The following is an 18,301-nucleotide window of genomic DNA, read 5'->3' as shown; positions in this document are numbered from 1 at the left end:
CTTTATTGCTTTGATTTCATATTCTTTAATCGTAGAGATTCTTGTGAATTGAGTTGTTGGATTGATTACATTTATGAATTTGTTTGCGAATTGGGTTGCATGCCGCAATGGTTGTGATATGATGGAATAAGGGAGATTTGATATTGATATGGTGGGATCAGGTTGCACGCCGCAACGGATTTTATATGTGATTTTGATATTGGTATGACGAAATAAGGGAGGATTATGATATTGATTCTGATTATATGGTGGGATCAGATTGCGCAAGCAATGGATTTTATATGTTATTTTTGATACTGATATGGTGAAATAAGAGAGAATTATGTTGTACGATGGGATCGAGTTGCGCGCCGCAGCGGATCGTGTGTGTGTTGTACTCATTGTTGTATTGTGTTAGCTTTTAGTATTTTCATATAATACTCGGAGGACTGATATTTCTGGATTCACTAATTTCGAGGTTGAGTTTGTTTTTCATTAGTTTACTGATTTGCTGTCATTTCCTATTTTTTTCTTATTATTTTTGTACTACGTACAGGTTATTGTAAGTGACCCGCCTTAACCTCGTCACTACTTCGTCGAGGTTAGGCTCGACACATATAGAGTACATGGAGTGTATTATACTTATAATACACTCTGCATTTCTTGTGTAGATTTTGGAGTCGGTCCCAGCAGCGGTCAGTAGATTGCTCGGATTGATTACTTGACGGAGACTTGAGGAATAGTTGCACGGCATTCGTAGCTCTGAAGTTCCCTTCTACATTACTCTAGCTGTTTATTTCCTTTCAACAGTAATGCTTTCATTCAAACTATTATATGTAGTACTCTACTCGCCCGTGTACTTGTGACACCAGTTCTGGGATTGTATCTAGATATCACTGTTATTTTAGTTGATTTACTTTATTTCAGTTTTATTCAGCTTATTGGTTTTCATTTATATTGATTTGTTAAAAATGGTTAATAACCACCTCTAATGTTGGCTTGCCTAGGAAGTGAAATGTTAGGCACCACCACTGTCCCGAGGGTGGGAATTCAAGGACGTGACAGATGAGATGTAACTTCTTATTCTTATTTCGTGTGTTTAGCTTTTAATTTGTTGAAAATAGTTCATAGGAAGATGTTAATATTACCCCGCCTGCTTAACTTGCTTAGTATCCTTCTTATTTAACTTTCTTACTAAAATCTGTCATGTCTGAATTATTACTTGTTTGGTGTATGGAACCGTGTTGTGTAGGGCTCCATATGGCCTTAGTGTGACTTGTCGGTTGGGCTGCTTGTATTGGCGGAGATGAGGTTTCTAGACCTGAGATTTACACTATCATATTGGGATGAGGAATGTTTGGGAGAATGATACCATATTTTCGCTCAAAATTTGGGCAATGGACCTTGTCGGACGAGTGAGCTTCTTGACTTGTTGATCTGAAGGGTGGTTATGAGTTTCTACGTGTTTCTTTCATCATCAGCAGTGTACGAAGGTTTTGAACGAGGTTTTATTTGATATGAGGCTTACTATCGGTACCGGATTTTCTTTTGGGCAACTATGGTGGTTAGTAGTCATTGCTGTGAGTATCTGCGTTATGTGGTATATCATGTGATTACATCCTGGGTTATGGTTATGGTTTGATACAACTTGTTCATACTTATATAATGTATAGATGCAAGATTCGGGTTTTGTAATGAATTTCGGATGTTAGAAATTGGTATCTAAGGTAAAAGTGAGGATCATCAGTTATGTTACGTTGGCAGGCTTATATGTATCGGATCACCCTCGGGTATGTGCATGGTAAGGTTACGCCATGATTTGATGGCCTTGGAACGACTCTTTGCACGTTTGAGGACGAACATATGTTTAAGTGGGGAGGATGTAAAGACCCAATCGGTCGTTTTGAGAATTTGCATTTTGTTCAGCTGTTTGAAGTCTTGAGTAGCTTCATATCATGTATTATGGCTCGCGTGTATCATCGGTTTTGGTTTTTAGGTGCTTCGGGATGTATTTGGAAGAATGATTCTAAACTAGGAAACTTTAAGTTGGAAGAGTTGATCAAGTTTGACTTTTATGTATTTGACCTCGAATGGGAGTTTTGATGGTTCCATTAGGTTTGAATTGCAATTTTGGACTTGGGCATATGCCCGGATTAGCATTTGGATGTTTCTAGAAGATTTCGACGCTATTTGGCGAAAGTTGAAAATTTAAAGGTTTGGAATGTTCTTAAGTTTGACTGACAGTTGACTTTGATGATATCGGGTTCGGATTATGGTTCCGGGAATTGGAATAGCTTCGTTTTATCATTGGGGACTTGTGTGCGAAATTTGAGGTCATTCCGGGTTGATTTGATATGGTTCGGCACGAGCTTTGAAAGTTGAAAGTTCAAAAGTTTATTAAGTTCGATTTGAGGTGCGATTCATAGTTTTGATGTTGTTATATGTGATTTGAGGCCTCGAGTATATTCATGTTAAGTTTTAGAATTTGTTGGTATGTTCGAACGAGGTCCCGAGGGGCTCGGGGAATTTGCAGACGTGTTTTAGACCATTTTCTTCATGATTTCATTGTTGGTTTCTGCTGGTTCCTGATGCCTCAATTGTTCTTTGTGATCTCAAAGATGCAGACGCGATCGCGTAAGGTAAAGTCTGGAGCTGGGAATTTTCTGCTTCGCACGTAAGATAGGTCGCGTTCGCGAGGCTTTGGTGTTTATGGCCATCGCATTCGCGTGGCCAGTATCGCGAATGCGTGGAGCATTTTGGTGGCAGTAGTATTTGTTCTTCGCGATCGCGATGAGTATTTATGTTCAGTGGTTATAAGTACTCTATTTTCGAACTTTGAGTTATTTCATCACTTTTTGAGTTGGGGAGCTCGGATTTAGGCGATGTTGGAGAGGATTTTCACCACATGGAGTGGGTAAGTATTTTCTACTCGATTTTGATTATATTTCATGAATCTATCTTCGATTTTGACATTTGGATTATGAATTTTAAAGAGAAAATTGGGGGTTTTATCTAAACTTTCCTAAAGTGAATTTTTGAGTTTTGAATATCGATTCAGAGTCGAAATTGAGTGAAATTAGTATGGTTGAACTCGTAATTTAATGTGTTATTGGAATTTGTGAGTTTTGTCGGATTTTGAGGTGCGAGCTCGGGTTTGACTTTTTGGTTGACTTTGATTATTGATTAAAGATTCGACCTTTATCATTTGTGTTTGCTTCCTATGACATTATTTGATGGTTTTGAGTTGCTTTTGGCTACTTTTGAGTTGTTTGGAGGTTGATTTTAGCATGATGCCGCTTCTAGTGTATCGATTTGTTTGAGGTAAGTGTCTTGCCTAACTTTGTTGGAAAAAATTTTCCTATTAATTGATATTATTTACTACATGCGGGGGTGATGCATATATGAGTTGACGAGCGTATATGCATGTGCTAAGATTAATCATGCTCGGGGGTAGATTATACGATTATTTGTGCCTTGTTAGAATATATGACCTTCTTGCTTCATGCTTTACTTGATTTCTAGATTAATATGAATATGAAGTTAAATGCAAGAAATCATGATTTAGCTCGTTAAAACTTGATTAAAATTTAACGGATTTTTGTAAAACTATTAATGTGCTAAATTCGGTCATCACTATACTTAATCACAAATACCTCGCTACGTTCGTTATTCTTGAGATATTGGATTCTATACTTAAGTTGAAGATCATTCATTTTTGAGATTGGTTGAGGTTTTTGAGGTTTGTTGATTTGTTATTGGCTTGAAAGTTGTGATTTATGTTCGTTTGGAATATTCGCTTAATCACTCCCTTTGTTATTTATGCTTCCTACCTTGCTTGTTATTGTTATACATGTGCTTAGTGAGGAAGAGTGTAAAGCACGAAGGGTGATGCCGTGTCATTTCATATACATTACCATGAGAGGAAGAGTGTAAAGCACGAAGGGTGATGTCGTTCCATGCGAGTTAAGCACGAAGGGCGATGCCGTTCCATTTCATTTACATTATCATGTGAGGATGAGAGTAAAAGCACGAAGGGCGATACCGTGCCATTTCATTTACATTATCATGTGAGGATGAGAGTAAAAGCACGAAAGGTGATGACGTGCCATTGTTTTTATATTATTGTATGTTCATGGCACGAAGCTCGTCTTCGTGCAGGCGAGGACGAGAGACATGTATTATATTGTGATATCATTTCCTTGTGTATACATTCATGCCTTTGCCTTGAATTGTTACTGTTGCACTATGTTTTTCTATATGACTTACCGTTGTTGTCTTGTCTTGTACTCTACCTCAATTGTTGATGTATTACCCATGCTCTCCTTCTTGTTTGTTATATCTACATCTAAGTCCTCTATCATGTTAGTTATCCATGCCTTCTATTTGTTTAGCTTATAAGAATCATGCTTTTCCTCTTGTTTGTTATATCTACATCTAAGCCTTCTGTCATGTCAGTTATCCATGCCTTCTATTTGTTTTATAAAGATCATGTTTTACCCTTTGTTGGTTATATATACATCTGAGCCTTCTACTATGTAAGTTATTTAAATTTATGTTCTTCTATCTTAATTGATGTCATTACTTATATGCCTCCTACCTAGTATGTTACCGTTGTCCATATGCACTACCTTGTTTGTTATTGTTACCTGTATAATTTCTACTTTTTCGTTACGTTTATTGGCATTTTTTTCACCTAGATGGTAGTGTTATACGTATATTTGGTGAGAATGATATAAATGCACGAAGGGTATTGCCGTGCCATTTGATTTGATATCTTGAGTTCATCTCTCACACTATGAAAGCTGGATTTGTTACCGTGGTTTGATAGTTATCGCTTTAAGGAAAGGATTGGTTGTGATGTTGGGAATATTGACCGTGATTTCTTTTAGTAATCTTTCTGCTTCGCATATTTGTTTCTTGTACTCTTATATGTTACAACAACAACAACAACAACAAACCCAGTTTGATCCCAACAAGTGGGGTCTGGGGAGGGTAGTCTGTACGCAGACCTTACCCCTACCTAATTCAGGTAGAGAGGTTGTTTCCAATAGACCCTCTTATATGTTATGTTCTAGAATTGTTTTTATTGCTAGTGTATTGCACATGTTATATCAGTGAGTATCTTTTAATTAAAAAACCTCGTTATTATTTCACCGAGGTTAGAAAATATACTTACTGGGTACATGGGGTCAGTTGTACTCATACTACACTTCTGCACCTTGCGTGCAGATTTTGGAGCTTGAGTTGTTGTGCATGGTGGGAGCTGGCATTGAATATCCATGCACTGGGACTAGGCGGTTTTATCCATACAAAAAAAGGTTGTGATATTGGATAATTAACGCCCTCTTCTCAAGGCATGCTGCTCTTCAATATATGACAAAGAACTTTTGGCTATTGATCAAAAGGCTCTGAATTCCTTAATGGACCAAAAACTGCATACCAATTCCTATCTAATGCGGTTAACCATTAAGCATAAGAGAGGAGTTGAAAATAAGGTGGCAAATGCTCTCTCTGATGTTGAATTAATATCATTGGTAATTCTACTACCGTTTTGACTTTTTAGTACCTATCATAACACAGTTGAAACACATATCCTGAATTAAAAGCACTTATTGAACGGCTATAATCCGATCATTTAGCTCACTCCCACTTTACTTGGCACCATAACCAGTTGATGAGACAAGGGACCTGACATTTTATATCTTGTAAGTATTTTATCTAGATTCACTACTTATGCAACTAATACACATTTTACAGCAGCTCAAAGGGCAATGCGATATGTTAAAAGAACAATAAATTTTAGAATCAAGTCTTGTGCAAATCAGATGTACATAGGGGTGTTTCGAGTTTCGACAGTGATTAGGTGCTGATTCTTCTGATAATATAATTTTAGTCTTGGTTTTGGGGTATTTTCTTCGCATTCTGAGAAACAGCAGATTGTTGCACAATCTACAGCTGAAGCTGAGATCTAGGCAGCAACAGCTGCTGCAAATCAAGCCTTATGGCTTAGAAAGTTTGCTTGATTTGAATTTGAAGCAAGAAGAGCGCACAAAGGTGTTTGTGAATAATCAAGTACCTATTACTATCTCAAATAATTCTGTTTTTCATGGGAAAATCAAGCATTTCAATATCAAATTACTCTTTCTCAAAGACCTATAGAAGGAAGAATACGTTGGATTAAAATACAAGACTGATCTTCAACTAGCAAATATGTTTGCCAAAGAGAAAATTTGAAATTCGGAGAGAGGCTTGGAATCTGCAGCAACTGAAGCAAGGAAGAGTGTTGAAGAATTGCCTCAGCTAGCTACTGCAAGAAAAAGTCAAAACAACTTCATCACCAAATTTACATTCACACAATAACTAACTGATCTGCTTAAACGAGGAGTATTCAATGAACACAATAGTTTCATAGTGTAATCAAAACATCAGGGAAAGAAGAAGAGAAAAGACAATGAAACTCAAACTGAAATACCTTCTTTTATTGTTGAAATTGAGAAGCGTTACATAGCAAAACACATCTCCCTCTTCTCTATGTATGTGTTTTTCAAGCAGCTACACAAATCTTTTTATATACTACTTAGGGTCTGATTCTGTTCTTAAAAATTACCAGAACTGTTGCTGAAATTCAGGAGCTTTTTTAAAAGTCTGTTACCTAGCTTTTTGGTTGCTGAAGACTTGTTCTACCACCAGATTTATTTTCACTAAAATCTGAACAACTAACAGTAAAAAAAAAATACACCAGCTAACAGTTAAGAAAAACAGAACATGGACACTAGATCATCCTTGATCATGACTCCCTTTCGCTATAACACCCTGCTCCTCTTGGTTCTTTATAACTGAAGATGAGGAAACTGTTTTTGTCCAATTTCTTTTGAGAACCATTTAGCTGCCTTGGGGTGTTGACCTTTTACTCCGATGCAATACAATTCTCGGATACCACGCCTGGTAGTGATGATTTTCTTTTCTAATATGGTGTCCTCTAGAAGAGCAAATTCCTTACAGATACCCAAATCTTCAATCGCATGAATCATGTCGGTTGTTTCCTCATCAAGCAACGATGGTTCAAACAACTTTAACTTATCAACATTCATAACCGAATACACTTGCATATAGGCAGGCAATTACAGTTGGACAGCATTATCTCCAATTTTTCTTAAAATCCGAAAGGGACCATACCTGATAGGCTTGAGCTTTTTGCCTTCGCCTTTCAACCTTTCTTTCCCTAGGTGAAGCCAAACCAAGTCACCTTCCTGGAAATCTCCTTGTATTCGATGCTTATCATGGCGCTCCTTATATTTTGTTGTGACTTGAAAAGTTATTGTTCCACTTCCTGATGAACTCATCGGATATGATCAATGAATCATTGAGCCTTGAGTAAGTCAGCCTCATTTTTGCCATCTTGTGAAGCTACTTTAACCTAAACTCCAAATCAAATAGACTTTGTGGTAAGAATCCAAGGCAAACTTTTGCTGGGCCTTGTTTGTTGAACCATGAATTGTGTGGTTGATGGCAAACTGTAAAAATGGTATGCTCTCATCCCAAGTTTTCAGGTGGTGCAAGTTGTAGCTGCGCAAGAGATGAACCAACGTCCGCTTAACCACTTCTGTCTGACCATCTATTTGTGGATAGAAAGTGGTGCTCCGTTTCAACTTAGTATCCATAAACTCCCATACAGTGCTCCAAAATTTGCTCAATAACCGAGTATCACGATCTGATATGATTGAATTAGGCAACCCAAAAATCTTTCACACAGTTTCAAAGAACAACGTTGCTGCCTCCACTCCAGTAACAGTGTTCTTGCATGGAATAAGCACCACCATCTTAGAGAATCTGTCAACTACTATATATAGGTAATCGTTACCACGTCGAGTCTTTGGAAGACCTCCTAAAAAGTCCATAGAAATGCTTTCCAAAGATAGAGTAGGATCTGGTAGTGGAGTGTACAAACCTAACTTTCTGTTAGCAGGCTTTGAGACACTACATAATCCACATCCTTTTATAAATTGACTTACATCTTCCTGCATACCCGGCCAATATACATAACGTTGAAGATTCAATAACGTCTTTGTTTCTCCAAAATGTCCAGCAACTTTAGATGTATGAGCTTCTATCCAACTTATACGTTCTACAGCTCGAGGAACACACAACCTTCCATCCTTGAATAGCAGCCCATTTTGGATGTTGAATCTTGAAGTTCTTCCTGCCTTAACTTCTTTTATCTTGTCTTGAAACAAAGGATCCTCAAGATACCATTCTGCATATTCTTCATGAAAAGCTGGCTCTATCTTCATAAATAAAGCTAAGCATAAAGTTGTTAATGGAGGTCGTGATAGCATATCAGCCAACTTATTATGAGCTCCCTTCTTGTACCTGATAACAAGATTAAACTGTTGCAAGTATGTCATCCACTTCATATGACGAGCTTGCTGCAAACGAGACTACACTTAAAATACTGTAAAGGGTGATGATCGGTATGAACCACAGTTTCTTTGCCCAAAAGATAAACCCGCCAATGCTTAACGGCTTGATATAAGGCCAATAGCTCTTTGTCATAATGGGGATAATTTTTCTGAGCTCCTTGAAATAACTCAAAATACTAAGCAATTGGCTGCCCTTCCTGTATTAACACAGCGCTCATGGCATAATCTGAAGCATTTGTTTCTATCTCAAAAGGTTCTGGAGATTGGGTAGCGCCAAGATTAGTGCCTCGCTTATTTTTCTTTTCAGCAAAAGGAATGCTTCTTCTTGTTCTTGATTCCATTGGAATTGTTGATTAGCTTTTATCAGTGAATATAGAGAAATTCTTGATGAATTTCCGAAGATATTGGCAAGCTCCCACAAAACTTCGCACCTCTGTTACTGTCTTTGGTCTTGGCCATTCTGTGATCACCTTGATTTTATTAGGATCAATCTGCAGGTTGTCATTTCCTACCACGAACCCAAGATACACCAATGTGGTCTTCCCGAAATCGCATTTTTTCTTGTTGAGATGCAACTGATGTTGTCGTAATAGTAGAAATACTTGCCTCACATGCTGAATGTGCTCTTACCTTGAACGACTGTAGATCAAAATAGCGACAAGGTATACAATAACAAACTGCTCAGTATAATGCATGAATACATCGTTCATCAACCGCATAAAGGTTACAGGATAATTGCATAAACCAAACGGAATTACTATCCATTCATATAGCCTTGGCGCGTTTTCAATGTTGTTTTCCAGGAATTTCCTTCACCAATTCGGACTTGATGATAACCAGACTTAAGTCTAGTTTGGTGAACACAGTTGCTAGTTTTAGTTGGTCCAGCAAATCATCAATCCAAGGAAGGGGTAACGATTCTTGATGGTGATCTTGTTAAGTGCTGGGTAATAGATACACATACGCCATCCTCCATCTTTCTTTGGAACCAAGACAACTGGTGAGCCACATGGTGAGTTGCTAGGCTTAATCACACCATTTTCTAGTAATTCCTGCACTTTCTGCTTAATCTCCTCATTTTCCAGTACCGAGTTACGATACGTACTGAGATTTGGTAAAGTTGAGTCAGCTTTTATTGTTGAAATTGAGAAGAGTTACATAGCAAAACACATCCCTCTCTTTTCTCTCTGTGTGTTTTTCAAGCAGCTACACAGATCTTTCTATATACTACTTAGGGTCTAATTCTGTTCCTAAAAATCACCTGAACTGTTGCTGAAAATCAGGAGCTTTTTTAGAAGTATGTTACCTAGCTTTTTGGTTGCTGAAGACTTGTTCTACTACCAGATTTATTTCCCACTAAAATCTGAACAACTAAGAGTAAAAAAATACAGCAACTAACAGTTAAGAAAAACAGAACATGGACACTAGATCATCCTTGATCACTAACTTATGGAAACTAACTTCTCATCAAAAGAGCCGGCATACATCTTACATCATTCATTTCAACAAGAAACATGTAACATACAATAAGTACTATTCATTGCATACCCAGTATCAAACGAACCTCGCGCGAAGTGACCCATTGTTTTGTTTATCCTTACCGGCAAAGAGATTCGTTTATTGGGCGCGAGCAAGCAGAGTAGTCGGTCGTGATTGGACAGTCTTTTTTGCAATTGCAGAGATAGAGACGTCTAAAAGGAAACAACTAATTACAGATTCTTCAGAGCATTACGCCACCAAAAAACAAGGTATGCTATCTTAAATCGACCAAGACTAAACTTTAGCTAACTAACAACAGTGTTTAATCTATCTGCGAAACCACTTAAAGTTAACAAGGCATCAACATGATCACGATGACATATATGAGCAGCTGCTGCTGCATGTGAGTTAATTTTGTAGTTTCCTTTTGTTACTTGTGCGCTCATTCATACAAAAGGATACAACTTACAAGCAGAGAATGAGGTTCGCTGACGTTATAGAATCTACAACTTCATATATAGACCTTTGACATAATTCAGAGAACCACGGGTCAAATTTCTAGCGAAAGTCCTAAATTTCTTTTACGGCAAATCTTGATCTGAGGCAGAGCAAAGTCAAAAGACAAACTTATAGCCAAGAAATGGGCTGGATAAGTTGAATGATATCAACAGATTTTAACAAACTTTTTTTGTCATAGTATGATCAGATGAAGAAGCAAGTAGCTCAAACTAATTTCATCAGTAATCAATCACAGTAAAAGATGCATTTAATCAGGATTTACAGCAGGCAAGACCTTGATTAAGAACATACTCAGGAAACATGCATGTACATGTTTGTCAGGAGAGTGAAAATCAGAGACGACCACGAGTCAGAGAAAAAGTTCAGCAAAAATTACACTCGACAACCCAACAAAGATGCCGTTCAGCACTAGCTCCTACAGTAAATAGGTCAGAACAAAGATGATGGTAGTTCATACTGGTCTGCGCATTTTTTTGTTCAAAGGAATTTCCTTGTAAGACTGGATCTTCTTAGCTGCATTTCTTAAAGGCCTACTCAGAGACAATCTTCCAAACTCTGTAGATGCAAACCTCAATGCAGGATTACTTTCGACGTCATTAGGCGACATAGAAAAGGAGACTGAACCATTTTGCTGGACTAGATTAACCATTGGTGGGCATTTGTCTTCAACCTCAAAATAATCTTTATCGTGCTTTGGTTCTTCAGGTTCAGATCGAGCAGATTGCCTTCTTAAACAGGGTCTGCAAAGACAGCACAAAGTTTATGAGCAATTCTCTTAACATTATTTAGAATCTTTAACATCACAGAAATCGGCAAATTCTACAAGATCAAAGTAGACTAACCTTTTATTTTCAGCCTTATCCTGGGGCTGAACTTGTTTAGAAGATCCCAAACCTACATGTCACAAGGAAAGAATGATAAACAAAAGCAAGAAGTTTAGGCACTTGTTAACAGCGAAGATTATAGAATAATCGGATATTATACTCACACTTTGATTGAGGCCTCCTTTTGATATTTGCAGGTTTATCGTTATCTCCAATTCCCAAAGAAGAATCCCCTGCCTCTTCACACTTGATTGGTTCCACCTTCAAACAGCAAAAGAGTAAATTACCACTAGATCCATAACAGTTATCTAATACGCAAAAATTTGTCTATGCACCTCATTATTCAACTGCTGGCACATTTTTTGTTTTACTATCTCCTGATTAAAAAGAATACTCCAGTCAAAAGTGAAAGAGAAAACAACTTAGGCCTACTCGGAGACGAACTTCCAAACTCTTTAGATTCAAACCACAATGCAGGATTGCTTTCTAAGTCACTAGATGATATACAAAAGAAAGTTGAACCATTGCTGGGCTAGATTAAACATTGGTGGCATTTGTCGTCTACCTCAAAATCATTTTCATCATGTTTCATTGCTTCAGGTTTAGAACGAGCAGATTGCCTTCTTATACAGGGTCTGCAAAGACAGAATAAAGTCATTATGAACAATTTTCTTAGAATATTTAGAATCTTTAACATCATAAAAATGATGTCGCATTCTACAAGTTCAAAGTAGACTAACCTTTTATTTTCAGTATTGTCCTGGGCTTGAACTTGTTTAGAAGAGCCCAAACCTAAATGTCACAAGGAAACAATGAAGAACAAAAGCAAGAATTTTAGGCACTTCTTAACAGCAATATCACCTGATATCCAGATATTACACTCACTCTTTGACTGAAGCCTCCTTTTGATATTTGCAGGTTTATCATTATCTCCATTTCCCAAAGAGGAATCCCCTGCCTCTTCACACTTGATGGGATCCACCTTCAAAAGGTGACAGCAAAGAGAAAATTACCACTAGTTCCATAACAGTACAAAAAAAATGTCTATGCACCTCATCATTCAACTGCTGACACATTTTTTGTTTTTCTATCTCCTGATTAAAAAGAAAACTCAATCAAAAGTGAAAGGAAAAACAACTTAAACAACAACAGATTTGAGTTAGCTAAACCTGACTAACCTCTGCTTCAAGCCTTTTAGCTTTAAGTACGCCATTTGTACATCCTAGCTCATGTTGTAATGTTTTGAGCTGTTCAATAAGTAGCACTTACATTAGCTCAAGGATAAAATCACCAATCCGATCTTATAAGTAAAGCTGGTGTGGCATTCAAGTGCGTACCCTATCTTTAGCTGAATTTAATTCCTGAGAAGAATGCAAAAAGCAACAGTTTTTGTAAATAAACGGGAAAGTAAATGGTCTTAAAACTTAACTAGCTTGATTATGAGAAAGGAAAACAAACCGCAAGCATTTGACTGTTTGATTGCGCAAGTTGATGGTTCTGTTGCTGCATTTTCTGCAGATTAACTCTCATCTTCTGTATCTCAGCTCCAGTTAATTCAATTATTGTGCTATTGAGAACACGAATCAAGGAACAGTCTCACAAGAACAAAAGTGATAATACCAATGCTAACTAAGAAAGGTACCTACTATCATTCAACTAAATCAACTACGCCTTTAATCCCAAACAAATTGGAAACAACTATGCGAATTCTCAATATCCATTCTGCTATAATTGGGCTCATTTAGTTCGAAGAAGCTCTTATTCATCAGAACTACACCCAATTACCAATCGAGCTTGTGTCTAGGAGAGCATGTTTTGATAGACTCAATGTTTAGAAGACTCAACATATTAAGACTATCTTTACACTAACCATCAATTTACCGCAATCCTCCTTTTATTGTGGAATTTATATTGCCTATGTGAAACTCACATAGGTGTAGTTAAGGCCACCTACAAACAGAGACGGATAGGGGCGGATTTAGCTTGTAACCTATGGGTTCACGTGAACTCAGTAACTTTTGCCCAGGCCTGTTTATGTATTAACAAATCCACAAAATATCTATAAATATTTAGAGCGAATGCAGTTATTATTGAGTAGATCGACCTCTGGAGACTGTCAAACCTCTCAGTGCGGTATACACAGAAACACACAGACAAACAGACACACACACACAAAAACAACTTCACCCTTTCCACCCATTGGCTCCAAGTTCTGGATATGCCTCTATCTATAAAAACTTTAAGCAAATGCAATTCCTTTACAAATAAAGGATACTTCCTATCAGCTAACATCTTCAGCAATTCAACATTCTCCTGCAAAAATAATTCCCAAAAAGGACCAAATCAAGCTGAGATTAAAAAAAGTCATTTCTTAACACAATATACCAGTATACCACTATAAAAACAAAACAAAAACAGAGAATTTACCTTCTTGAGCATGTCTATGTACTCTTTTGGACCAATTGAGACATGTTGTGACTTGTCATTTTGGCTACCCAATCTCATCTCTTGTGGTATGTTGCTAATATCAGCTAGCTTTTTCCTCGGTGCACTCCCCAATGCAGCCTTCATTTTTGCTTTTTCACTGAATGCTCGAAACCCCTAGCTTCTTCGGAAGAAACAATACGTAATTTACCATAAATAATCATTTCGTAGAAAGGAATTAGGGTTTTATGTCGAATTCTAGAGAGAGAATAAGAAAGGAGAGAGAGAGAACTTACAGCTCGATCTCCCGGGAGGAGAAGGTGAGGGGCAAAATGGCGGAGGAGGAGTTCGCCGGAGAGGTGCAAATCGGTGGAAGATGACGGGGGATAATTTTGTAAATCGGGCCGAAAATCAATTCGAATTTAAGTTCTGTTGTTTTTGCATACAGTGCATTGTCCCGCTAGAAGACTTGGATCTCTAAATTTGAATTACAGGTGCCATGCCACATGTGCAAATAGTGATAAAACTAGACCCCTATTTTATAATTTGTAATACTACGCCATATTCTTTCTTTGTATAAAAATAGTATGCGTAGTTTTTATTAGGCGAAATACATAAACGGCTCATTTAAGTTGTCCTCAACGATCAGACAGGCACCTCAACTGGCCGCTTTGCCATTTAGACACTTCAAGTGGCTATTAAGTGTATCAAATAAACACCCGAGTGCATCAGGCCATATGCGTGAGTTACACTTGCTAATGACGTGTCAAACGAATCAATCATAAAATGACATGTATAATTTATAATAGAAAAAAATTTACACGTGTAATTAACAACAAAAATACATTGAAAGGAAAGACTTCTTCCTTAGTTTCAACTAAATCATCGCCCTGCCCCACCCCCACCAACTTACTCTTCTTTCTTCCTTTCACTTATGTCTTCCCCAAAAACAGAACCCTTAATCCATCTTCTTCCGGCGGTCTTCCCAAATAACAAAACCCTTAATCCATCTTCTTCCGGCGGTCTTCCCAAATAACAGAACCCTTAACCCGCATTTCACTTATGTCTTCCACCTAATTGTCGCACCTTTCTCTAACCGATGATCACCGAACTGAACCTCGATTTTGAGATTTCGAATCTTCTCGAACAAACGCAGGATATAGGGGGACGTGTTCTGATCAAGTTGGGTTCAGGAGAGGCTTGCTCCGGGAAACAAAGTGGTGGAGGAACTTGATGATGGATCTGAGAAAGGCAATGAAGAAGGGGTCGTCGTCGTCGAAGTCACTGGTGAAAATGACTCGGGGCGGAGCGAATCGGCTTGAGGGACTAAAGAATTTGGAAATGGATTTTTCTTTTTGGTGCTTCAAAAAAAATGACCAATGAAGGCTCCGGCCAAACTTCCGGCCATTGTTCCGGTGGTAGCTTAAAGAGGTGGAGTTGCTGAAATTTTGGGTGAAAAAGGTATAATATTATTGCTGAGAGATTATTGAGTGAGAAAAATAATTTAATGTGGGACCCACTTCCAAAATTTAATTTAATTTAATTCTAAAACGAGAAAGAAAACGTCTGATAAAACCTCACGCGCCCAAATGCAATTAAAATACACGTAACTTGTCATGTCAATGTGAGGTGTCTGCTAGATATACTTAATAGACACTTGAAGTGTCTCAATGGTAAAGCGGCCAGATGAGGTGTCTGTCTGATCGTTGAGGACAACTTAAAGGGGCCGTTACTTAGGGCTCGTTTGGTCATAAAATTTTTCAAATTTCACTTGAAGATAATTTTGAAAATTTTGAAAATTTTGAAAAACTCCAAAAAGTTTTTTTTTAAAATTTTCACTTCAAATCACTCACAAAAATTCAAAAATAACCTAAAATTTTACAATTCTTATGTCCGAGCGCCTACTTAGAGTGTCTGAAAATTGAAATAAGCTTTCAAGGTTGTCATTAGGCTTACACACATTCTCTTGAATCAAACTGAGATTATTTAATATGATCTCGTCCTTAAAAAGTATTTCGTATACGACTATATAATATAAGATGTTTTTCCAATACATAAGTGGAAAAAATGAAATTTTATTGTTATGAATGAGATTGACCAGAAGACTAAGGTGAAGGGCCGGTTTGGAATATAAGAAAACTTTGTGCGGGACCTAGGCAAGAAGATTAAGGTGAGAGGCTTATTAAAAAGAGAATTACAACAACAACAACAACAAACTCAATGTAATCCCATATAGTGGGGTCTGGGGAGGAAAGCATGTACGCAGACCTTACCCCTACCTTATAAAGGAAGAGAGGTTGTTTCCGATAGATCCTCAGCCCAAGAACAATGAAAAGGACGCAATAATAGTAACAATGACAAGTAAATAAGGTAACAGAAACAAATAGCACATCCTGTTATAGGAAAGGATTTAGGAATAAGCTACAAGAGAAGTGCGAAAATTATCGGCAATGGTGCCACATCGTCTAGCAACAAGGAACCCGGAGTAAGGGGATACAAGACTAGTACCACTATTACTAGTACGACTAGAAGACATTATCGATTATTTGTCAACCCAGAACCCTAATCCTCGACCTCCACACCTCTCTATCGAGGGTCATATCCTCGGTAAACTGAAGTAGTGCCATGTCCTGCCTAATCACCTCTCACAATACTTCCTAGGCCTCCATCTACCTCTCTTATGCCCTGCTATGGTCAACCTCTCGCATCTCCTCACCGGGCATCGGACTTTCTCATCTTCACATGCCCGAACCATCTCAGCCTCGATTCCCCCAACTTGTCTTCCACAGGGGCCATACCTACATTGTCCCTAATAACTTCATCTCTAATCTGGTCTTTCCTGGCATGACCACACATCCATCTCAACATCCTCATCTCTGCTACTTTCATCTTCTAGACATGAGATTTCTTGACTGGCCGGTACTCGGCTCCATACAATATATCCGGCCTCACTACCACTTTGTAGAACTTGCTCTTAAGTCTTGGTGACACATTCCTATCACACAAAATACCAGACGCAAGCCTCAATTTCGTTCACCTGCTCCAACAGGATGTGTAACATCCTCGTCAATCTCTTCGTTCCCCTGAATAACAGACACAAGATATTTGAAACTATCTCTCTTGTGGATGACTTATGTATCAAGCTTCACCTCCACTTCTGTTTCCTGCGTCCCTTCACTGAACTTGCACTCCAAGTATTCAGTTTTTGTCCTACTCAACTTGAAACCTTTAGACTCCAGGGTCTGCTTCCACAACTCCAGGCGATCGTTAACCTCGCAGCGAGTCTCATCGATTTGCACTATGTCATCTGCAAATAACATACACCATGGCGCCTCCCCCTAAATGTTCTGCGTCAACACGTCCATCGCCAGGGCAAATAAAAATGGACTCAGAGCTGAACCCTGATGTAACATTGTGAGCACCTAATTTTTGCCCTACATAGGAAATTACTCCTAAAAATAATCCAAAAATAATTTTAATCGTTTCTATTAATTTTAGAAGTTTTTCTTTATTTGTTTTGTATTCATTCGCATTGTTATGCATGTTAGGAATATCATAAATCAAGAAAATAAAAAAAAATATTCAAATCTTAATTTCATAGCATTCTAGATTTTAAATTGCATTTTAGAATTTAATTACATTGTTAAATGCATTAGTTAAATACACATAATTACAAAGTGCATCCTTAGATTGGTTAATTAAGCAATTAGTTGCGTTAGTCCATTATTTGATAAAATAGATAAATAGACTAGCCACACAAAAAATGGGATTTAAATTAAAATTTGAGTCTAAAGTGGCTAATTTTGCAAAAGGCTAATAAAGAAGGAAAAGAAAGAAAGGGCTGCTAAGCTAAATTTGATTGGGCCATTGTTTCAAGCCCAATTTTTGCCACATTTTCTGCCCAGTCCGGCCTAATTCCCTCTATCCCTAAAATAGCTAATCCCCCTTTCAATTCCCAAAAAAAATAGACGCCCCTCCCTCACTAGAGCAGAGACGAATTTCCCCTCCCCTTTTAACAAAGACAGCCGATGCCCTTCTCCTTCACTCTCTCATCTCACCCTCCTCTAATCATCATCTCACTCACACACAGTAGAAGAACATATTAGAGCTAAGAAATTAGAACATATATATATAAATTTCCTAAATCGAGAACAGATGCTTCAGAAATCAGAGAAAAAGTCAAAAAAGGGGGGAAATAGAAAGCTATTTCCGATTTTAGTTTAGTTGCTGCATATTTTAGGATTCTGAAGTTGTTTCTGGGATTAAAATCGAAGTTGTGAGCTGGTTCTGCTTTCAAATTTGTTGTTCTATTAGCTGCTTTCTCTATTTTGATCATTTACCGATCATTTTCTTACTAACAGGTATGTCGAAGAATTCCATCTGTAATCCTTCTGAGTGTATAAAATGAAGAATTGAATTATTAATACTATAGCGGTGGCAAATGGGCGGGTTGGGCTGAATTTGGGCGGGTCAAGTTGGGTTAGGCCAATAAATGGGTCATTGTCCAACCCAGCCCAAAGTGTACTTGGGCTAAGATGGGCTGGTCAAGATGGGCTAAACAATGGGTCATAACCCAACCCGCCCAACTTGACCCATGTTTTAGAACCATGCTCATCTTGCATAAAAAAAAACCTTTTACCTTAAAATGTGTAAGTT

At 37.8% G+C, this 18,301-nt stretch overlaps 1 protein-coding gene across 3 annotated transcripts; it reads right to left on the bottom strand.

Moving 5' to 3' along the window:
• LOC109225398 (shugoshin-1-like) lies at positions 10,584 to 14,120 on the bottom strand. 3 transcript variants are annotated; one of them, XM_019390044.1, is made up of 12 exons: positions 13,942 to 14,120; positions 13,649 to 13,829; positions 13,497 to 13,534; positions 12,680 to 12,788; positions 12,559 to 12,582; positions 12,400 to 12,468; positions 12,107 to 12,203; positions 11,962 to 12,013; positions 11,787 to 11,856; positions 11,386 to 11,482; positions 11,240 to 11,291; positions 10,584 to 11,137 (listed from the first exon to the last, which is right to left on the bottom strand). In XM_019390044.1, the coding sequence occupies exons 2-12, from the start codon at positions 13,790 to 13,792 to the stop codon at positions 10,849 to 10,851; spliced, it is 1,041 nt and encodes a 346-aa protein (XP_019245589.1). In that variant the 5' UTR covers positions 13,793 to 13,829; positions 13,942 to 14,120; the 3' UTR covers positions 10,584 to 10,848. The 3 variants fall into 3 exon arrangements, with proteins under 3 accessions (XP_019245589.1, XP_019245588.1, XP_019245591.1); XM_019390043.1 differs by having other exon boundaries at positions 13,649 to 13,826; XM_019390046.1 differs by having other exon boundaries at positions 13,649 to 13,822.

The sequence above is a fragment of the Nicotiana attenuata genome, chromosome 5 (assembly GCF_001879085.1).
Source record: "Nicotiana attenuata strain UT chromosome 5, NIATTr2, whole genome shotgun sequence".
Taxonomy (NCBI): Eukaryota; Viridiplantae; Streptophyta; class Magnoliopsida; order Solanales; family Solanaceae; genus Nicotiana; species Nicotiana attenuata.
The sequence above is the reverse complement of the archived record's forward strand: the minus strand, read 5'-3'. Positions and strand labels throughout refer to the sequence as shown.